This window comes from Gasterosteus aculeatus, chromosome Y (assembly GCF_964276395.1).
Source record: "Gasterosteus aculeatus chromosome Y, fGasAcu3.hap1.1, whole genome shotgun sequence".
Classification (NCBI taxonomy): Eukaryota; Metazoa; Chordata; class Actinopteri; order Perciformes; family Gasterosteidae; genus Gasterosteus; species Gasterosteus aculeatus.
The window spans coordinates 9,928,757-9,951,913 of NC_135709.1; the positions used below are offsets into that span (position 1 = coordinate 9,928,757).

The following is a 23,157-nucleotide window of genomic DNA, read 5'->3' on the forward strand; positions in this document are numbered from 1 at the left end:
TCAACCATAGGGTACAAACTCAGGAGAACAAGAAACAAGAAGAAGAAGAAGAAGAAGAGTGCAATTTCCTCAAATAAGCCAATTTACAATTTGCTATAGATGAGTGACGTTACAAGTACAATCTAAGTGCTACAATTTGTTAGTCTTTAGTCGAGGTAGAGTCTGAAGAGGTGTGTCTTTAGTTTGCAGCGGAAGATGTGAAGGCTCTCTGCGGTCCTGGTGTCTTCAGAGAGCTCGTTCCACCATTTCGGCGCAAGGACAGCAAAGAGTCTTGATCTAGTCGATCTACTCTAGCAGTGTGGAGTTGGTCTGAGACAGCAAGGAGAGCAGTCTCTGTGGAGTGGCCTGCCTTGAAACCTGACTGGTGGGGGTCAAGGAGGTTGTTACAGTGGAGATAAGAGGAGAGTTGATTAAAGATAGCACGTTCAAGGGTTTTGGACAAAAAGGGAAGAAGAGAGACCGGTCTGTAGTTGTTTTCTTCAGAAGGGTTGAGGGTAGGTTTCTTCAGGAGGGGGTTGACTCTTGCATCCTTCAGAGAATTGGGAAAACAGCCAGATAACAGAGCGTTGTTGATGAGACAGGTGAGGAACGGAAGAAGGTCAGGTGCGATAGATTGTAGAAGATGTGATGGAATGGGGTCAAGAGGGAAGGTGGTCGGACGGGCAGAGGTTACTAGGGTAAGAATTTGGTTAGGAGAGAGGGCGGTGAAAGAGGAAAGTGAGGGCGAAAGAGGTGAGGTCGGTGGGACGCGAGAAGTAGGAAGTGGGTTTGAGAAGGAGGAGCGTATGTCAGCTATTTTCTTGGTGAAGTAGTTGATAAAGTCTCCCGGAAGAAGGGGGGAGGAGGGGTAGGGGGTTCGAGGAGATTGGAGAAGATCGAGAAGAGTTTTTTGGGGTTAGAAAATGAAGATTCAATTTTGGATTGGTAGAAAGAGCTTTTGGCAGCAGAGATAAAAAGCAGAAAACGAGGAGAGGAGAGATTGAAATTTAAGCAGGTCGTCAGGTCGTTTATATTTACGCCATCTCCTTTCCGACGCTTGCATGGTGGCTCTCATGGCACGCACCGGTTGAGACAGCCACGGAGCCGGAGGGGATTTGCCAGTCCGTCGTGTCGTAAGAGGGCAGAGAGAGTCTAGAGAGGAGGAAAGAGTTGAGAGGAGAGTCTCTGCAGCAGCGTTCGGATGCAAGAGTGAGAAGGAATCAGTTGAAGGGTGAGCTGATAGAACAGAGGATCCAGCGAGGAGGGAGAGAGGGAGCGAATATTGCGACGAGCCGGTACAGAGTTAGTCAGTGAGGGAGGTTTGTTAGTTATAGAGAGTGGAAGGGAGTAAGAGATGAAGAAGTGATCAGACACATGAAGTGGAGTTACAGAGAGGTTAGTGGTAGAGCAGTTTCTAGTAAAGATGTAGTCAAGGTGATTGCCGGCTTTGTGAGTAGGAGGAGAGGGAATAGTATTACATTGGTCACTGTTATGATCCAAGTACAATATTTCAATATAGCTTATGGTTGTTCATCAAAAAAAATTAAGTTGAACTGTTTACCTAACATCACAAACATATTCTGTTTCTTTTTTTAATCAGTTTTCATTAAAAATAAAATGTAAGCACCTCATGAAATTATCTACTAAACAGCTTTTAAGCAAGAACTACAGTCTGTGTGTGTACCATGACGCACGGAAACACTTGCCAAATTACTTAAATTAGAAAACAGACAATACTTCAGGAATGCCAAAGCGTTTATTTTATTTCATTTGATGCAACTATAGCTTAGCAAATAGTGAATCTTGTAAAAAAAACAAAAAACAACTACTGTCTAGAACGACTCTCTCAAGCCGTCCCACAATGTCTTGATTCATTCCAAACATTACTGCCGGGCTTCTTTACTGAAGAAACTCATGACGCCGCCCAAATATGATGACTCGTTACTGATCAGCTGAGAAACAACCAATCAGTCCACAGTGATGTAAAGTGCAACAAGGAGACAAGACGCTTTGACGAAGCAGTGGAGGAATTCAAAACACCATTAAGTGAAGCCCCAAATACGTAGCAGTAGTAATAGATCTATCGGGTATAAAAAAATAAAGGCTATCCTATACAAGCGGTAGCGATGGATATAAACAGCACATACTTTACATAGACTTAATCCGGGGCAAAACGGACATGGAGGAGCCATGTAGAAACATGAATGATGTTGATATCGGACAAGCTTTTAACAGTTTGACACCCAACGACTCATCCTGAGCTGCTACTCACCTGCTTCCTGCAGAGGAAGACAGATCAGATTCAAATAACTCATTACACGAGAAACAGAAAGGACTTGGAATAAACTATTGAATAGGGATCTTTACCAAATATACAAACAAGCAAACACACGTGCGTCGTCAGTGACATCGTAACCATATTCGCTCAGTAAAAATACATGTCCAAGTCCCTTTCCATAAACATGAACTGAGTACGGTGGTAATCATATACATACATAATTAAAAGACAAAAGAAACAGAAGTCTTTTTAGAGAGTGAGGTGGGGGGGGGGGTCCTTTGATGCGCTCCAGTTATGTTTTATAATAATCAGAGGCAATAAAAATAGCAAGGTTCAAAAGTAAAGAGGCAAAATAAAACGGAAAGCTGGGCTATAATTCATTATCAGTGGAGACGTGGCAGACACATTTCATTTTTATGAGCACCACGTTGACCTCGACAGTGTTCACGTTAATAGGAAAAAAAGAATAAAACGAGTAGCACGGTAAAATTCTCCAACTAGACCTCTAGTTTTGGTCTGTGCCTCTTTGTCACATATATTTTATTGGGTTTCCGCTTTCTGTATGGTTCACAAACACACCTTCGACACTGGAGGGTTTGAGACAAAATGCCCTGGACTTAACACGGCGCGCCATACAGACGGCACGAGCGTTAGCGTATCGGGATCTTTGTTCATTTACAGACCAATGATCTGCCTTAGTTACAAATGAAGTTTATTACTACACACTCGCGTGCTGGTAATTCAAAATATATATTCTCTATGTACATAAGGGCAGTGCATATTTAACCAGCTGTGTGTGGACTCGTTGCAGCCATGCATAAGCAGCTGCCGTGTGACGAGGGCTGTGCTCCGTTAGTCTGCCGGGACTAGTTATCTGATAAAAAAAAGGGGTTCTCCATTTGTACCCCCTCTAGAGACATCGGACACAAGTTAAGAGAGCTTTCAATACGAAACTCACTCACACACACACACGCACACGCCGTTACCCAAAAGCACTGCTTTGACATACATAGCCATTTAAAAATATAATTATTTGTCACTTTGCTTTGACTCGGCTTCCTTGGAAAAGCAGGAAGTAAGACGTTTTCGTTCATGCCGGTACGTGTTCACAGGGCTGCCCTCGGAGCAACGGTCGGAGCTCAGGTGTCCTCAAGACGCTCGTCGAATCAAATCGGCGTTCCTGTGCCGCCACTCACCTTCGCCGTCAGTGAGCGGGGGGGACACTTGGGAGAGAAAAGGGAATTAGCATGTTTGGGGAGCCGTTTCCCACTCCGACATCAACCTCAGGAGTCAGAGATTGAGGATGGGCACGTCGAAGAGGTCACAAAGGCCCTCTGTCTCATCCAGGTTGTATATGTAGTCGTGGTCGCTGGGCGGGGGGGACAGACGGAGGAGAGGCGAGAACACTAGAGGAGACGAACAAAATGAGACATCCAGGACGCGTTACAAGGGGAGGCGATGAGTGAGGACATGTATAAAAGCATTTCTTGGTTCTATACAATATATGTTAACATTCATAAATCAACTCTTATTAGACACGGTCAGGTCAAACTCACCTTCTGATGACATCAGGTCCTCCAGAAGGTCTCCGCTGATCTCTGCCAGATACAGAAAAGAGCCATCAGTCCACATCACAGCAACAGCAGATCAAACATGTCATTCCTGTTATACGCGGGGGCAGTTTACCTTTTGTTGGATCAAACATGTCAGAAAGCTCTTTGGGAAAGTCCAGCACTGGAAGAAAACCACAGCAAACATTTCAGCTCTAGAGTTTCTCACTATATTAAACCGCATCTAAAAAGATACTCTGATGTCAAGATCGAAGATGATCGCAGATGCACCAACTGCCACGTCAAATTCCTTGTATGTCTAACATATTTTGGTAATAAATGTTTCCTGATTCCCGATGTCAAAAATGGTGGCATAACAAAATATATATTATATATATCACTTCTACAGAGTTTATTTCTGTGACCGTGATGACATTTATGTTCTTTAGGATCGGAGTGTCACATTGTGTATTACGTGAGCAGAGTTTAGACTTCCAAAATATGAAAAAATATATATAATGTGAAAAGGACAGAAATGTCTTTACGTATAAAAATAATGAAAATGTCCTCTTCATATGGCCCAGTCCTGAATAGAAAGTTGTAAAAGAAAGTTTACAACCAATATGTGCACGATATTATTAATGTAACGGTAAAATATTAGCTTTATCCCTTTAACCTTTGCAAACCTGAATTTTAGTGAGTGTGAGAGAAAAAGATTGTGAGTAAGAGACAATGTGAGTGAGAAAGAGAGAGAGAGAAGCTGTAAAGAGATCAACAACTTGCAAATACTCACATTCAGACGGATCTGACTTAATTGGTTGAAACCCTGCGGACGCAGAAGAGGACGCAGATCCATCCAGCGAGGCAGAAGACTGCAGCTGCTGAGTAGCAGCAGCAGGCGTGTTTGTCGTCGGGGTGAGCAGCGCGGCGCTCGTCGCTTCTGAAATAAAACAAGAGCATCTTGGCATTATAGCAACAGAAACTTCCAGAAGGATTCAGTGTAAAACAAATCGCTAAAGTAGATGAGATGTAAATATTTGAGATAAGTTCGTCTTGCTGTTGCTGTATTTCAGCTTAGAGTGCCGGTGTACTCTGGTACCTGTCACTGGGGCTGTCGCGGTGGCTGCTACAGCGGTTATTGCGGCCGGGCGGGGTTTTGCAATCATTGCTGGAGCAGTTTTGGAGAACTGGAGGGCGGAAAGATAAAGTAAAGAAGATAAAAGTTTTTATATGAAAAAATAAATATAATGTATTCTTCAAAGAAAAAAAGAGACAAAAGCAGAATTGAAAACGTTGCATTCAGTAATTGCTGGACCTGCACGGACCTGTGGGACAGCCGTGGGCGGCTGAGAGGTAGGCGTCGGTACGGGGAGGCTTTGAAGGATGTCGTCTGGAGGAGGCACGGGCAGCACAATAGGTGAGGCACTGGACGGGTCTTTATTGACCAGTAAAACCTCGATGGCACCAGATGAGCTCTTGAGACGGATCTGGTATTTCCTCTGCCCGTTGAGGACCTGGATGAGAACACATTGGCCCAGTGTGAAACATGACATCGAACAGCAGCTGGACATAAGGAAACGACACGCCTGACTCCCTCCTCTGACGTTCTCCCTAAGGTTTCTTTTTTCGTTTAATTTCCTGTGCAGATGTCGCATGTGTACAGACTGTAAAGCTCTCAGAGACAAATTTGTAATTTGCGATTTTGGGCTATACAAAATAAAATGAATTGACTTACAGACTCGGGTATGGGGACCTCTAGTTGTGTGCCGATGGGAGCCCGGATTGCTAGCAGAGTCTCACCTGAAGAAGAAGGAAAGACAATTGTGTTTGGTAGCTGTGTTTGAGATGCACAAATAAATGTCACAAAGCATCAAGCATCTGAAACAATTACCATTGAAAGCGCCACAGAGGTCTTCATGTCTGATATATGCCATAGTGGGAATTTGTTAAGGGTCCATTTCCACGACGATGAAACTGAAATTCAACTTGACCGATGGGCTGTGCAAGTCTTTAAAATACGTTTTCTGTTCAGGATGCACCGAGGACAAGACGGTTTACTGAATACTTACGATCCGTTAGTCGGGAGCTTCCGAAACATAGTGCTGCACTTCTTCAAAGTGGGACTCAAAAGACACAGAATAAAACAAATAGATATCAACCAGGAGACATTTTCTTTTGTAGCTGGAGTCAAATTACAAAATTGGTGGACGGAAGAATTAAGAAATTAATTGGCTGCTGCATGTCATATAAACACGGATGTAAATATGGACCAGAAACTGTCACACGAAGGCTAGTTTACATTCATTAATGGTTATTACTCAACTAATGAATGTATTCTGGTCACCGTCATGTCAGACAAAAATACCACACGTACTCCAACATGCATTACATCACCTTGGCCGGGAGAAGCACCGCTAACAAACCAATATTTTTAGGAGCGGTCCTCTCTAGGATTTGGAAAGCGACCGAATGAAATCCCGGCGACCACAGGATGCATCTATGGAGCACTATTCCATTCACAATAAACACATAAACACTGCAGGGAAGGATATGGGCTGTTGTTAGAGTCATCCGTTACATTCTTGATGCTCTGCTGGACCCAGACTCTCTGCTGGTCCAGCTCGTTCTCCCTGAGAGCCAGGTCATCCAGCTCGGCCTTCAGATCAATTAGCTTATCTGCGATCTCCCTGGTGTTACATCCTGGACCTACACCCCTGAAGCACAAAGACAAATGCACAACAGGGTCATTCAAGGTCTGCATGCAAACACAGCTGCATAAGCATGCGAGCACGTGTGCTGTTTTTTCAGTAACATCCTGCTTGGTATTTATTCAGCTCTACGGATTCACTTTTCTCGTGGCTTCTGATCAATCTGCCTTGTATTAGTGGACAAAAAAATAAATGAATACAGCTGCATTTGCAGGGGGCATTGCCTGTAAAAGATGTGGTAATCACCACACAGCTTGACTAATGTTTGTGGTTCAACAAAGTAACACATTTCATACAGTCAGGCGGGTTGGAGTCATGTGCTTTCTTATGCTTAAGGACATTTTGTCATTCCATCGTTGTAACATTAAAATTAGAAAAGGAAATGGACAAATTGGTCAGCTCTTTAACCGAGATGCAAAGATTTCATGCAAACGGAGATCCTATTAAGCGTCATGTGGCCTCACACTCTCCTCCCCAACCAGCATTACATACGAGATGCAGTCATCAGCATGTTTGTACCACGGAATAACACACTAAAAGTCATGAGTGGAGGATAACGCGACTAAATCAACAATTAGTGCTTGATCCTCAGATTTTGGCAATAAATGTTTCCTGATTCCTGATAGCTAGAATTTGAATGTTTTAAATGGAAAGTGGGGGGGGGGGGGTTGGTGCAAGCGCTTGCAAGAAACATTTTCAGTTAGTATTGTTGTTTGCTACAGTTACCCTCTCTCATTATCTAAGCATCATCACATTTCTGTAATGTCAGTTATAGACTAAACTGAAATATTGATCCAATTAGCTCATTAAATACAAATAGTGGCGGTCTTTTGAAAATTAGGATTCAATTTAACATTTTGACTTTTCATGAACGCACCATGCAGAAAAATGTGGTTATTTCTTTGGGAATAAAAAAATATATACTGTGTGCTTACTTCCATTGGATGCTGTTCTTGGATTTCTTCTCTATCAGCCCAATTCCCTCCAACACGTTGGTGATGTCGTAGATTCGCCGTTTCTGCCGCACTGCCAAGGTGTCTGCGGCCTGAATTTTCAGGACCAACAAAATGAAAAACATGGTCAAGATTATCTGGCAGCATCTTCTCCTTTACAGGGTCCATGACTAAAACCCAGACAAACACATCTGTGCCAACGGACTCAATGCCCTGCAGCCGCCCATTGTACGATATGACAGGAGCATTTCAACTTCCTTCCCAGCAAACTTCTCGGCGTTAAACAACCTCAGATAACCACATGGCTGGTGCTGATAACTTGGGGCTGCGTGTCGGCACTGTGGTCACAGACTTGCTCAATGACAGCTAACAAAACCGTGGCAGTTCACACACACACACACAATAATTTCCCTTTTCACTTTCGTATTAGAAAAAAAAAGCAAGGATTTAGTTAGCCGAACAATTGCTGCAGCTTTGGTTTCGGTATTAACACATGCATTACATTTAATAAACATTTGACAGGGATTGAGATAATGAAATACAAAGTATGCATTACTGTTACAATCCAGCTCGCCCGGCAAATCAATGAATGTTATGTGAGAAGACAATACAAAGGGATGCTTGGCTGGTCAAGCTGCCATCTGGTTCACTGATTTTGTTGGAGAGAAGGGAAAAAAACGTGGCTGGCACTTGTGTATGTTTCTATTTATATTCCAATTTGGGTGTGTAGTGAAACTGCTTTTCTTAAGTCTGGGCTTCAGGGTTACTCCCTTTGGAAGGATTATTAATGTTAATGGCACTGGCTAAACACTTTCCCGGAAATCAAAATATCTTTATCATAATAGGAGTTTACACAAAATAACTTGCTGTTCGAGCAACTTTTGTCACCGAAACTGTGGCTGCTCAGCAAGCGATGGTTTACCTGAAATATAATACGGCATCTATGTATTGTGGCTTCGACGCGGCTAAGTTTAGTTTACGTGACGTTAAACGTAACGTTGGTCTAGAAGCTAAACCATAGGCCCACTTCCTATTGGACACTAATGGAGGGAATGCATGAGGGTAATTGACAAAGACGTTTCAATCAATCAGAAAATGATTGCTCATGTGTTAAGATGCAGCAGCGTTAGCTTTAATAGGAACCACAAAAGCGGACCCACTTTTTAAACTTTGAATCCGCGGAGGGGCGGAGGCAGAAAAGTTGACCCGAGTTCACTTTGAAGCCCCACTTCGCGACACGCCAGATACCACGACGCAATCACGAATACCCCAATGGCAAATAAGTGTCCCAAAGAATTAGCATGTTAAACAGCTAGGCTATGCTAACTGGCATGCTAGCGAAAGTGCATGCAACCCAACGACAGCGGGCAGGCTCAAAATGACATGTGCTAGCTAACAACAAAGAGCCGGCTGCATGCTCACCGCCTTCAGATCCAGCACTCCGTCCTTCGCCTCCTGTAGTAAAGTCACAAACTTGGTCGTGAGCAGCCCCAGGCTCTTTTCGTGCCTGCTGGGAGTCTGTGGCTGCAGCGAGTCCCCCACAGCTCCCAGTTCGCCTCTGTTACTGGCCGACTCTAGCTCCATCATCACTCGGGACCAGCTCCGCGAGCGTTAACTCCCCGCTGCCTGCCCGAGCAAACCCAGCCAGCGAACTCAGGAAAAGCACGTGCCGCCGCCGCAGTCAGACAAACGGGAGGCCGGGGAAGTGTGTCTGCGGTAACCGGTGTTTAATGGGAAAGTTCGACCTGGTTTTTATTCCGTATTTTCTCCCCAAAGTGAGGCGAACGGGCTGAGTCGAGTGATTCAACGGGCGACGCGATCAGTCGGCAGAGAGAGCCGTTGGCCACGCGAGGTATGACGCGACGGTTGATTCGTCGCAGGGAGCGTCTGCCAGTTCTCACGCCGATTCAAAAGCGTAGTACAAACCAACAGTGCGATCAGCACAACGTCTCAAGCCAATCAATGTACTATGTTCGAAATATGTATTTTTCTAAAGGTTGATGGATGTCAAGGATTAGGTAATGTCCTTCTAAAAATGTTAAAGAGGCTAATTTGGATATGTATGGTAAAGATACTTTTACACGCTCCCTTACTCACTCAAACTTGAAGAAAACAAGCACGCGCGTTTTGACGTGCGTGCATACTAGCACCTCTTGTTCACGCAAACTGTCAAGAAAACGTTAGAAATATCACATAAAACAATTCAGAACTTAAATTCAATTCAAAACTTTAAAAATCCTGTGAGTTTGAGGTCCGCACCAATTGTATGAACTTCACATAACTTTGACTGAATATTACTTTTAAAACATATATACCAGGCGAATTAACACATACGTAATAGACTAGTATTTGCATGTTCAAATCTTATTGGATTGTGTGTGTTAACGGCACCAGACCTAGAGGAAATCTGGACCGGCAGCAAAGGTTACACAGGCTAGGAAGCACTGTGTAGCCTGTGGATTAATATGAAGAGAGGACACACGTTAGCGTCATGCTCAAGCCAGAGCTAGTTTTATTCTGAGCTGCGCATCAGCGGAGCCTGTAGCTACGTTCTCTCCAACGTCTCACGTCTTAAAGAGTGCATTTATTAACAAGGAGAAAAAAGGGGGGCGGGGGGGGGGGGTTGTTTTAATAACAACTAACGTGTAGCATTTCCAACCTACAACACTCTCCCCTGCTTCAAGAGATGTCTCCGGACATCCGAAACCTAACTATCACCAGTAAGTTTAGGTCAAGAGTCTCCCCCAAGCCCAACAGTCAAAGTACAGTCAACAGTGAATTTTTTTCTTCTTCGTCATGATGTCATTACAAAGTTAACATGTCCATACTGGTGTCGGGTAGTAACAGAATTCAGGAACAGCCGGGTAAAATGGCATGGGATAGGGGACACAGGCAAACATACAATTTGCTCCTAACTTCCAGGGCTGAAATGAAGGTTGTCCAAGTTGGTTATATGTGAGCATTTTATCAGGTTTTATTGCTCGAGTTGACCTTCTCACCGGTGGCGCTTCCTCATCTAATAGCCTTGGTTCAGGTTCACTATTGTCTGCTTGCTCTTCTCAATCTGCATTGTCCATATTGTCCTCCCTTGCTGGTTGATGTGGTAGCTCCTCAGCTGATGGTGTAGCAGCCGGTCCCGGCAGCTGAACTGAATCTGGCTCCGCAACTGGCTCACGTTCAGTTGGCTGCCGTATTTGAGTGGTCTCTGTCGCTTGTCCCATTGGCTTGAACTCTGGGGCTACAGCACTGAGTTCACTCGGAGGCCTTGGGGGTCTGACTCTCCTCCTTTCATACACTGGTATGGTCCTGAGACAATATGTGTATTGTTCCTCATCCTCGGGATGTTCAGACTCCTGCTCCACTGTTGTATCACTGTTCTTTATCTGATTGTCCCTCTGTTTTTGGTTTTTCTTGAGTGCAGGCTGTCTCTGCTCAACCTGCTCCAAGGGCAAATCATTTACCGGAAGCAGCAGGTTACGGTGCAGGACACGTAAGGTTTGATCTCCATTTTCTGGCTGAACTCTGTACACAGGTCCATCTCCAATCTTTTCGATCACGTGATGAATTCTCTTCTCCCAATAAGCACAAAGTTTACCCGGCCCACCCCTCTCTGACAGGTTTCTGACAAGCACCCGGTCTCCAGGCTGCAATACCCTGCCTGTCAAATGCCGATCATAGGATTTCTTTCCCTTTGCAGAGCACTTCCCTCTGTTATCTGATGCAATCTTGTTGGCCTGGTGCATGCGAGAAGCCCATTTCTGCGCATACTCTTGTTTGGCCGTTGGTTCTTGTTGAGGTTTCAGGTCAAAGAGTAAGTCAACAGGCAACCGTGGGGCTCTTCCATACAGGAGAAAGAACGGTGAATAGCCTGTTCCCTCATGTCTCGTGCAGTTATACGCGTGTACTATGTGGGGTAAGTGATCCTTCCACTCAGCTTTTTTTTCCTCTTGCAGAGTGCGGAGCATCTGTAGAAGTGTCCTGTTCAGACGCTCAACTGGATTGCCCTGCGGGTGATAGAGGGTGGTTTGAGAGTGGGCGACTCCTGCAAGCTGCTGCAGTCTCTGGAAAAGACCATTCTCGAACTCCTGGCCCTGATCGTGATGCAACCTTGCAGGGTATCCGAAGCGTAGAATAAAGTCATAGAAGATTTTCTCAGCTGCTTTTCTGCCTGACTTGTTCTTGTTGGGTAGGCTTGAGCAACGCGAGTGAAGTGATCTATCAGAACTAAAATATACTCATAGCCACCTTTACTGCGTTCAAGATGGAGATAGTCAATGGAGATGAGCTCAAAGGGGGCACTGGTTGTTATTGAACCCATTGGTGCTCTCTCTGGAATATTTGGCTTTTTTTGTTTAACACACTGGCACTGACGAATTACGTAGTCTTCAATTTCCTGTTGCATGAAGGGCCAAAAAAACCTCTCTCTCACCAGGTGGATCACTTTGTCTGCGCCAACATGCCCCATATCATCATCCAAGTGTTTTAGTACAGTCAACTTCAGTTTGCTGGGTAGGACCAACTGTTTCCACTGTTCTGTCTGCCGGTACAGTATTCCTTTATCCAATTTGAGTCTGTTCCATTCATGTACGATTCTGCGTGTCTCTCGTCCCATTTGTCTTTTGTCTTTATCATTAGGATTCCATCCTCTTTTTTTCAGGTTTATCACCTCACAGATGGGAGCATCCTCCTTCTGAGCCGCTGAACACTTTCTGGAGTGATAACCGGAATGCCTTCACAAAGTGTGTCTTCAGCATCATGATGCAGCTGTAGTGCAGCCACCCATGGCACATTACCGTCCCTCATAGCTTTGTCCCCCTGCCAGATGGCAGAGACAACATCTGGCGACATTGTTTCTGTGTACTCTTTTAGATGGTTGCGAAGTGGTACTGGATATCGTGACAGGGTGTCAGCGTTTGCATTTGACTTGCCTGGCTGATATCTGATGGTAAAAAAAGTCTGCTAACTCACCCACCCAACGATGTCCAACTGCATTCAACTTGGCCGTACTCAGAACATAAGTAAGGGGATTATATCCGTGTACACGCTGAAAGTGGGCGCATAATAGAGGTAATCTCTAAATTTATCACAGACTGCCCACTTTAAGGCCAGGAACTCCAGCTTCCCAGAATGGAGATGATAGTTATTCTCAGCTGGTGAGAGTTTCCTGGAACCATAAGCGACAACACAGAGTTTGTTTCCCTGCTGTTGATAGAGAACTGCCCCCAGACCTTCATTCGATGCGTCTGTGTGAAGGACAAATGGCAAATCAAAGTCTGGGTAGGGCAGGATGGGTGGACTGCATAGCATGTCAACAAGGTGAGCCACCACTGCACTGTGTTGTGGTGTCCATTGGACCGGTACTTTAGATGAAAGCTGACCACTATTTGCGTCCCTTGCCTTGGTCTTGTTTGATTTAGCTGGGTTGGTTTTGGAGTTGTCTCTAGGACTTCCAATTAGCTGAAACAGAGGCCTGGCTATCCTAGAAAAGTCCTATATGAAGGTTCTATAATAACCTAGAAACCCTAAGAGAGCCCTCCTACGTTCTTTGGCTCTCTATCCTCGAAGTGCTGAATGGCCTCAAGGTCTTGAGGGTCTATCTGGATGCCTTCCCTGGTCACTAAGCGCCCTAGATATCTGACCTGACTTTTAAAAAGCTCACACTTTTTTGGCCGTAACGTTTAATACCGTTTTCTTGAAGGCGGCCAAGGACCTTCCTCAGGTCGTCAATATGTTCCTGGAAAGTCTTGGAGAAGCAGAGCACGTCATCTAAATATGGAGAGCAGCACTCATCCCTTAGACCATCAAGAACTCCCTCCATGCATCTTTGAAATACTGCTGGTGCATTGGTCAGGCCAAATGGTAGTCGAATCCACTCGTTGAGACCCCATGACGTGCTAAAGGCAGTCAGGTGTCTGGAACACCCATCGACAATACCCTGGTGGTAAGCACTTCCTTGATCGAGTATGGAGAACCATGATTATCCCCCGAGATTATCCAGCAGATCTTGGATACGTCAGAAGAGGGTGACGGTCAGGGACAGTGTTTCGCTTCAAGCCTCGAAAGTCAACACACAGGCGTAGGCTCTTGTCTTTTTTTCTGACACAGACCACTGGAGACGAGTAGGGTGGGGTGGATTTCCTGATCCACCCGTGGTCAAGCAGGTTCTGGACATATTCCTTTACCTCTTTGTACAAGGGCTTGGGACCTGAATTGTAGAACGTTCGTTTGTTTTGTCCTTTAGGAGGATTTGCAGCTGCAAGTTTGGGATGGACCCAATGTCAGAATCCTACCTGGCAAATACATCGGACTCTTCGTATAACATGTCTCTGACTATCTTCCTCTTTCAGGTGTGACACGTCAACAGGGGGGTGCCGGCTCTGCTCTGACATGCCTTTCATCTCATGTCTATCACTTGTTTCTCTCTGCTGATTTGTGTTTAGCTGAGCTGAGTATGCGTTCGCAGTGGGATGGGATAGTGGCTCTGACCCACCTGGAAAACAGTTAATTGGTTTTACTTCCATCGCTTCCTCCAACGTGCCCAGAACCGTTCTCTTTGTGAGATAGATGTTGTGCTTAGTGGGGTTCTGAATAGGAATTTTGACTATTTTTGTGTACCCACTTGGAAAATCTACTAAAGCCGGAAACAGCTCTAACCCTTCAGGGCAGTTACTCACTAGATTGGGTTGAAACAGCATTGTCCCGCCCCTTGGCCACTCTCTAACTCTACACCTCACCTCACAAATCTTCTCTCCAGGAATCGTTACTCCTCTCCTTCTTGTCCTCACACTACACTCAAGCTCGGAAGCAGTTTCCTCAGTGGTCGAAAGCTGGAGAGTAGCAACCAGGGCCTCCACTGCACTGTCACTGACACTTAAAGCTTCTTTAAGTAAAGCAGAAATATCAGCCTACCCTCTTTGTTCCTGGTTTGTTTTGATAATCTCAGCTATAACGTTACTGCCTAACAGAGGAGAGTTAAGAACATTCTTGCTGATCAATACTGGCACTTGTATAGTGACATGTCCATAATTTTGACTACAGACCTGGAGTTCAACATCTGCCCATCCCTCAAAAGGAACATCTGTACCATTAGCTGCCAAAATCTCCAAGGGCTGGTCGAAAAGGAGGGATTGGAGTGGCTGGATTTGGACATTGGGAAGTGTTTTTTTCATCCATGCTCTCCCTACCATAGTCACTTGAGCCCCTGAGTCAAGCAGCATTTGTAGAGGAACTCCATTTATAGCACATGAAACCATGCATCGCTTTCCTATGAGCTGTGCTATACACTTCCTTGGTGGTGGTTGATGCTGTGTGTCTGCTTTTACAGACCTGACTGGTGTTGAGGCCTCTTCAGCTGTCATGATCACTGGCTGCCACGCTCCAGTGACCTCAACCCAGTTTCCCGACATCTTTTTTTTCAGACAGCCTATGGCGCGATGTCCTGCTTGACCACAAACGAAGCAGTGAGGGAAGCTAATTTTTCCCTGTTGTACACAGTCATTGCATCGGCCCCTAGTCTCTGTTGTTGGTGCCTGAGGTCAGACTGCTGATGGGCAGGTGTCCTTTGGTGTCGTCAGTAGGTTTACCCATCTCAATGTCGCAGCCTGGTTAGCTTCTACCCCTTCGGTGTCTGTGGCCCCAATCCTCTAGGACTGACAGTTTCTCACTTCTGATATAGTCGACAATCAGGTCATACAGTTCTGGTTCGCTCAGATCCTCAATGTTGCCAATTGTACCACCATCATCAATTGAACTCGCAACTCTCAGGAGTTGACTTACACTCAAGTCGGACAGTCTCTTCTGAAGCTGGGAGACCAGCGTCGGTCTCAGGGTGACAGCGGCCACTTTTTACCGTTACCACGGTGTTCTCTGCTCTCTGGATGAAGCACGATATTGCAGCCTTCCCTGAAGCTTTTGTCACCGGTTCACGTTGTTTTAGCACCCACTTCACCTGGTAAAGACGCCAGATGATCCAGGACGAGCCCCCAATTGTTACCGGCACCAGACCTAGGGGTAATCTGGACCGGCAGCAAAGGCCAGGAAGCACTGTGTAGCCTTAATCCTTTGGATTAATATGAAGAGAGGACACACGTTAGCATCATGCTCAAGCCAGAGCTAGTTTTATTCTGAGCTGCGCACTCATAACATTTTACAATTTCCACAACATGGTGTGAACAAATACAAATGAAAAAAAATCTCTTCCATATCCAGTCCTACGAACATCTAGCAACTACGGTGTAACACTCAATAAGAACCTGCCGATGTAAGATTTGTTTAACACTACATCACTTCCACCGAGACAACTTTGAGACATTCAATTTTTGTTTTCTTTTAAAGAATAGTTAGACTCTGGTGTTTAGTTTATTCCAGGTCATCTTAAGTGCTGTTCTGATGCACACTGTTTTAAAACTTATTGTGTGTGTGTGTGTGTGAGAGAGTAAGTGTGATTGCGTGTGTGAATGAGTGAGTGAGTGAGACTGTGTGTCAAGTGTGTATGTGTGTAAGATGTTTACAGTTATTTTATTGCACTTTTCTTCAGATTACTTGATTTGTGCTGTTATTTTTGTGAACGAGTGAGACTGTGTGTCAAGAGTGTATGTGTGTGTGTGTAAGATGTTCACACTTGCACTTTTCATATTTCTAAATTTTTAAGAAATTAAATAAATATTGACATGACAATCAATCTGAAACCCTTAGTTTCAAATTTGTTTTCAGAATTTTTTCTGTTAACAGGATTTCCTGTTTTTCAAACACAGCTCTGGTATCGGAATATTATCTGTATCGGCCGATATCCAAATTTAGATATCGGGATCGGATCGGAAGTAAAAAAATGTGGATCGGTGCATCCCTAGTTCCTACCTATAGTTCCTATTGTTACATCCTTTCTCTTTTGAGAGTTAGAGCTGTTATCTCAACATTTGACTGTGGCCAACAAGCAAGATTATAATACTGACACTGCTTATTGCTAAATCATAAACAATTCAATATGCTCATCAATCAAAATCTTCTCTCAGCAACTGATGAAAATAGCCTTTCACGTGCCAGGTGCATGTAAACATCAGCATTCATCTGCATGATACCGCACAGTCCTTATATCGCGGTGGCTGCACCACTGTGCGCCCGGCTCTGGTCATGACAGGGGTGTCTCCGCCACCAGTGTCTCTGGGTGTATGTTCTGCTGCGACACCGTGAGGGACAGGAACAGACTCTGCAGGTTCATGTCTCACAGCCACAGGCTGTGAGACATGAACTGCTGATCTCCATATCGAGAGGGTCACTAAAAGTCACACCAGGTGGACGCCTGAGGTGTCTGCGATTTCTCCTAATGACACTTCCAGATTGCAACTGAACCTCATAGGACCTCCCATCAACTGGCTTCAGCACCCTGCCTAGTCTCCAGACAGCATGGGGTGAGAGTGGTTGTATCCTCACACAGTCACCCGGGGCAAGTGTGTCCAAGTCTCTAGCTGATCTGTTGTAGTATGTACTCTGACATTGCTGCCTGTTCTTCAGCTTCTGGCTGACCTGAACGACTTCTGGCCTGAGCAGGGTTGCTTTCGTTGGCAGCAGTGTTTTGGTACGGCAGTCGCTGTGCTGGGCTACTATCCAGGCCCTGTGACGGTGTGTTGCGGTGGTCCAGAATTGCAAGATAAGGATGCTGTCCAGCTGCTTTGGCTTTCATGAGAAGTCTCTTTGCCGTCTTGACAGCTGATTCTGCTTTGCAATTGCTCTGTGGGTAGCCAGGTGACGAGGTCACATGCTGGAATCCCCACAGTTCGCAGAATTTTTGGAAGTCCTGGGACACGTATTGTGGGCCGTTGTCTGACATCACTGAATACGGAATGCCTTGGCGGGCAAAATGAGCTTTCAGTTTCTTTATCACTGTGGTGGATTTGGTATCTATCAGGTAGTCTATTTCCCAAAAGTTTGACCAATAATCCACAGTGATGAGATAGATCTTGTTGTCAAACACAAACAGATCTGTGCCCACCTTCGCCCATGGCCTGCTTGGAACCTCATGTGACATCAATGTTTCTTTTTGTTGTTTATTGTCCATCGACCTGCAGATATCACTGTTAGCTATATACGTCTTAATCTGGTCGTTCATGCCCAGCCAGTAGACACACTCTCCAGCTCTACGTAGGCATCCTTCAACACCCAGATGCGATGAGTGTAATCGACCAGTGATGTCTGATCTCAGCGTGTCAGGAATTACGGCACGCTCACCCCTGAAGACTATTCCATCTTGGTGGCTTAATTCTCCTTGTAATGAGAAGTAAGGCCTGATTTCACTGGGTACCTTTGATTTGTCCTTGGGCCATCTCTGGCTCATTGTTTTAATGAGAAGCTGCAATGTGGTGTCTTTTTTTGTCTGTCTGTCTGAGGAGATCGGTAAGTGTTGCACCATGTTGACAGTCTCTAGATCAGCTTCCCCCGATATACTCTCAGGAAGATAGGCTCTGCTGAGAGTGTTGGCCAGAAACATGTCTCTTCCAGGCACATAAATGACATCCAAGTCATATTCTTGTATGCGCAGCATCATGCCCTGCAGCCTTTTGGGTGCACTCAGCAGGGGTTTGCGTACAATGGTTTCTAACGGCTCGTGATCACTCTGTACAGTGACTTTGCGGCCATATGTGTATTGGTGGAATTTCTCCATGCTGAAAACCACTGCTAAAAACTCTTTTTCTATTTGGGCATAGCGCCCCTCAGTTTGTGTAAGTGCCCTGCTTGCGAAAGCGACTGGCTTCCCCATCTGCATCAGTGCTGCGCCCAAACCTGTGTCTGAAGCGTCACACTGTACTGTCAGCTCCTCCTCAGTGTTGTAATATCTCAATACTGGAGCATTCGCAATTGTCTCTTTCAGGTTGAGGAATGCCTCCTCATGTTCTGTTGTCCATGTCCACTCACTGTCTTTGTGTGTCAGGTCTCTCAATACCTTGCATTGGTCTGAGAGGTGTGGGCAAAACTTGGTGAGGTAATTAACCATACCTATCAGCCTCTGCACTGATTTTACATCTGTCGGTGCTGGCATCTGCCCGATGGCACGCACTTTTTCAGGATCCGCTTTGAGTCCATCTGTCGTCAAGCGGTGTCCAATGAATGTGGTCTCCTTCTGTCGCAGTCTGAATTTTTTTGCATTCAATTTTATGTTCTTTTCCCTGCATCTGTCGAGAAACTGTTTCAGTTTTTCATCGTGATCCCGTTCCGCTTCCTCTTGTGTCTCCCCCTGTCCTGTGATCAGAATGTCATCCGCAATAATGTACAGACCAGGTACATTATCCAGCGCTTGTGTCAGCTTTCTCTGGAATATTTCAGGGGCCGGACTTATCCCCATCGGCATCCTCCGCCATCTGTACCTTCCAAATGGAGTGGCAAACGTTGTCAAATAGCCGGACTCCTCCTCCAGCTGTACATGGAAGAATCCACTCTTGACATCACACACTGTGAACACTTTAGCTTTTGACAAGTCTGGTAAGATGTCCTTGATGGTTGGAAGTGGGAAGTGACTACGTTTTAGTGCTTTGTTCAAGGGTTTGGGATCAATGCAGACCCTTGGCTTGCCATTCGGTTTTTGTACTACCACCATAGCACTGATCCAGTCTGTGCTGCATTCTACAGGAGTGATTATCCCTCTGTGTTGCAGGTCTCTAAACTCTTCCTTCAGTGGTTTCATCAGGGCCACTGGAACCCATCTCTTTGGCAGCTGCACCGGCTTCACTGTGCTGTCCACCTCCATCTTGTATTTACCTCCAAGACAGCCATCTCCAGTGAACACGTCAGCATAACTTGTTTTGATTTGTTCCATCGTCCACCCTGTTGTCGGTTTTCCTGTTGTGATTATACTGTCTATTGTCATGATATGGTGCACTTTAATCACTGTAACAATCACTCACCCGGTACAATTAACCATCATTGTCCTCTACCGTCCGCCAGGCTCCTTAGGTCATTTTTTGGAAGAACTGGACATTCTCCTGTCTAATTTCCCCGAAAATGGTCCTCCGGTCATCCTCCTGGGTGACTTCAACATCCAGACAGAGAAGTCATCTGACCTCGTACACCTACTTTCTTCCTTCGCTCTGTCACTCACTCCCTCTCCTCCTACTCACAAAGCCGGCAATCACCTTGACTACATCTTTACTAGAAACTGCTCTACCACTAACCTCTCTGTAACTCCACTTCATGTGTCTGATCACTTCTTCATCTCTTACTCCCTTCCACTCTCTATAACTAACAAACCTCCCTCATGGACTAACTCTATACCGGCCCGTCGCAATATCTGAGCGGCCAGCGCAGCCGTTCAGAGGTTAAATTCCCCTTCCCAGACCTGAACTAGCCAGTGTGCATCTCTTCTACAAGGCCACCAGACATCCAGGCGACCTGAAATCGGACTAAGTATCTCTTTCTTTAAACCAAGCTAGTCTGCTAAATTTGCTGTTGATTCTAGTGTCTTAAGTTAATTTGATTGCTGATTTGCTTTAGTTTTTGTCGTCTCACGACCAGTTCTCTTTGTTTGAAGTCATCTTGGTTGCTAGTTTGCTCAAGCTCTTTCAGTCTTTTAGTGCCAGTTTGTGTTCTAGATTCTACTATTAAGTTAACTGCCAGTGTGCCCTCCTAACTCTGCTAGGTTTTGACCTGATCTAAGTCTGTTTTGCCTTGTTTTCTGAAGCAAATAAGACTTGTATCCTTAAACTCTCATTTTGTCAAAAGACCACATGGTGTTCACTGATTAGGGTGTCAAGCTATTGGTGCTTTGCATTTTGAGGAGTTTCTGTCGGGGGCCAATCGACCTTTTGTCTCCTAAACGACGGGGGAGCGGCCAGCGCAGCCGCAGCCGACTTCCACTAACGAGGGAGTATTTAACTAGAAATCGTAGGAAGCGTTAGCTTCAGCGTTATCTTATCCTCGCAGCACGAAGACGAGCAGAACAAAGACAAGGGAGTCTTTCGCTAAGTCTTCGGGGCGGCTGAATGCGGCGCCTTCTTCTGCTATTTTTAATAATGTGTTTGACCCCTTCACCCGTGCCTGTTCGAATCTCTTCCCGCAGATACTACAGGCCTCGGGCTAGATCTGCTCTCTATCGTAACCTCTCCTCTCTCTCCTATCCCACCCGCTCCTCACACGTCCAGCACCTCGTCACAGGAGGTCTCTGGAACTGCCAGTCAGCGACTCGCAAGGCCGACTTCATCTCCGGCTTTGCTATCCAGCAGTCACTCGACTTCCTCGCTCTGACCGAGACCTGGATCACACCCGAGAACACATCCACCCCAGCCGCTCTCTCCTCCGCCTTCTCCTTCAGCCACACTCCCAGGCCCACTGGTAGGGGTGGTGGCACAGGTCTACTCATTTCACCCAAATGGAGCTTTTCTCTCTACCCTCTACCACCAGCCACCCCATTGTCCTTTGAATTCCATGCTGTAACAATCACTCACCCGGTACAATTAACCATCATTGTCCTCTACCGTCCGCCAGGCTCCTTAGGTCATTTTTTGGAAGAACTGGACATTCTCCTGTCTAATTTCCCCGAAAATGGTCCTCCGGTCATCCTCCTGGGTGACTTCAACATCCAGACAGAGAAGTCATCTGACCTCGTACACCTACTTTCTTCCTTCGCTCTGTCACTCACTCCCTCTCCTCCTACTCACAAAGCCGGCAATCACCTTGACTACATCTTTACTAGAAACTGCTCTACCACTAACCTCTCTGTAACTCCACTTCATGTGTCTGATCACTTCTTCATCTCTTACTCCCTTCCACTCTCTATAACTAACAAACCTCCCTCATGGACTAACTCTATACCGGCCCGTCGCAATATTCGCTCCCTCTCTCCCTCCTCGCTGGCATCCTCTGTTCTATCAGCTCTCCCTTCAACTGACTCCTTCTCACTCTTGCATCCGAACGCTGCTGCAGAGACTCTCCTCTCAACTCTTTCCTCCTCTCTAGACTCTCTCTGCCCTCTTACGACACGACGGACTGGCAAATCCCCTCCGGCTCCGTGGCTGTCTCAACCGGTCCGTGCCATGAGAGCCAGCATGCGAGCGTCGGAAAGGAGATGGCGTAAATATAAACGACCTGACGACCTGCTTGAATTTCAATCTCTCCTCTCCTCGTTCTCTGCCTCTATCTCTGCTGCCAAAAGCTCTTTCTACCAGTCCAAAATCGAATCCTCATTCTCTAACCCCAAAAAACTCTTCTCGATCTTCTCCAATCTCCTCGAACCCCCTACCCCTCCTCCCCCCTCCACCCTTCTTCCGGGAGACTTTGTCAACTACTTCACCAAGAAAATAGCTGACATACGCTCCTCCTTCTCAAACCCACCACCTACTTCTCGCGTCCCACCGACCTCACCTCTTTCGCCCTCACTTCCCTCTTTCACCGCCCTCTCTCCTAACCAAATTCTTACCCTAGTAACCTCTGCCCGTCCGACCACCTGCCCTCTTGACCCCATTCCATCACATCTTCTACAATCTATCGCACCTGACCTTCTTCCGTTCCTTACCCTTCTCATCAACAACGCTCTGTCATCTGGCTGTTTTCCCAATTCTCTGAAGGAGGCAAGAGTCAACCCTCTCCTGAAGAAACCCACCCTCAACCCTTCTGAAGAAAACAACTACAGACCGGTCTCTCTTCTTCCCTTCTTGTCCAAAACCCTTGAACGTGCTATCTTTAATCAACTCTCCTCTTATCTCCACTGTAACAACCTCCTTGACCCCCACCAGTCAGGTTTCAAGGCAGGCCACTCCACAGAGACTGCTCTCCTTGCTGTCTCTGAGCAACTCCACACTGCTAGAGCCGCCTCTCTCTCCTCTGTCCTCATCCTTCTGGACCTCTCTGCTGCATTTGACACGGTCAACCACCAGATCCTTATTTCCTCCCTTCAGGAACTTGGTGTCACAGGCTCTGCTCTCTCCCTTCTCTCGTCCTACCTCGATGGCCGCACCTACCGGGTAACCTGGCGAGGATCTGTGTCGGAACCGTGTCCTCTTACTACTGGAGTTCCTCAGGGTTCCGTGCTGGGTCCCCTCCTGTTTTCGCTTTACACCAACTCTCTTGGCGCTGTCATTCGCTCGCATGGCTTCTCTTACCACAGCTATGCCGATGACACCCAACTAATTCTCTCCTTCCCTCACTCGGACACCCAGGTGGCGGCTCGGATCTCTGCCTGTCTAACTGACATCTCTCAGTGGATGTCCGCCCACCATCTGAAAATCAACCCCGACAAGACTGAACTACTTCTCTTTCCCGGAAAAGATTCGCTTACCCAGGACCTGACAGTCAACTTTGGAAACTCTGTGCTAACGCCCACTTCGACTGCTAAGAACCTCGGCGTCACACTCGACAGCCAACTCTCCCTGACTCCCAACATCACTGCGACAACGCGATCCTGTAGATACACGCTCTACAACATCAGGAGAATACGTCCCCTTCTCACTCAGAAGGCAGCGCAGGTACTGATTCAGGCTCTTGTCATCTCCCGCCTGGACTACTGCAACTCCCTCCTGGCAGGTCTCCCTGCCACCGCCATTCGACCTCTGCAGCTCATTCAGAATGCAGCAGCTCGACTGGTCTTCAACCTTCCGAAATTCTCCCACACTACTCCACTCCTCCGCTCTCTTCACTGGCTACCGGTGGCCGCCCGCATCCAGTTCAAAACACTGGTGCTCACGTACCATGCTGTGAATGGATCGGGT

General features: G+C 46.2%; 1 protein-coding gene across 1 annotated transcript; it reads right to left on the bottom strand.

Moving 5' to 3' along the window:
* Nucleotides 1–1,716: 1,716 nt before the first annotated feature.
* Nucleotides 1,717–9,324, bottom strand: LOC120812515 (transcription factor E2F4-like). The gene is made up of 11 exons (XM_040168608.2): nucleotides 8,891–9,324; nucleotides 7,451–7,560; nucleotides 6,360–6,521; nucleotides 5,699–5,742; nucleotides 5,543–5,607; nucleotides 5,133–5,321; nucleotides 4,907–4,994; nucleotides 4,601–4,747; nucleotides 3,944–3,991; nucleotides 3,814–3,855; nucleotides 1,717–3,663 (listed from the first exon to the last, which is right to left on the bottom strand). Exons 1-11 carry the CDS (start codon nucleotides 9,053–9,055, stop codon nucleotides 3,548–3,550), a joined length of 1,176 nt encoding a protein of 391 aa, XP_040024542.1. The 5' UTR covers nucleotides 9,056–9,324; the 3' UTR covers nucleotides 1,717–3,547.
* Between the last annotated feature and the right edge of the window lie 13,833 nt (nucleotides 9,325–23,157).

Bases quoted from the DNA above. Each gene is read 5' to 3' on its own strand.
- LOC120812515 (XM_040168608.2), bottom strand. From the start codon at position 9,055: ATGATGGAGCTAGAGTCGGCCAGTAACAGAGGCGAACTGGGAGCTGTG. The intron at 7,561-8,890 runs GTGAGCATGCAG...CTGAAAATTCAG, and splicing joins GAGTGCTGGATCTGAAGGCG to GCCGCAGACACCTTGGCAGT. The intron at 3,856-3,943 runs GTAAACTGCCCC...TGTATCTGGCAG, and splicing joins CATGTTTGATCCAACAAAAG to AGATCAGCGGAGACCTTCTG.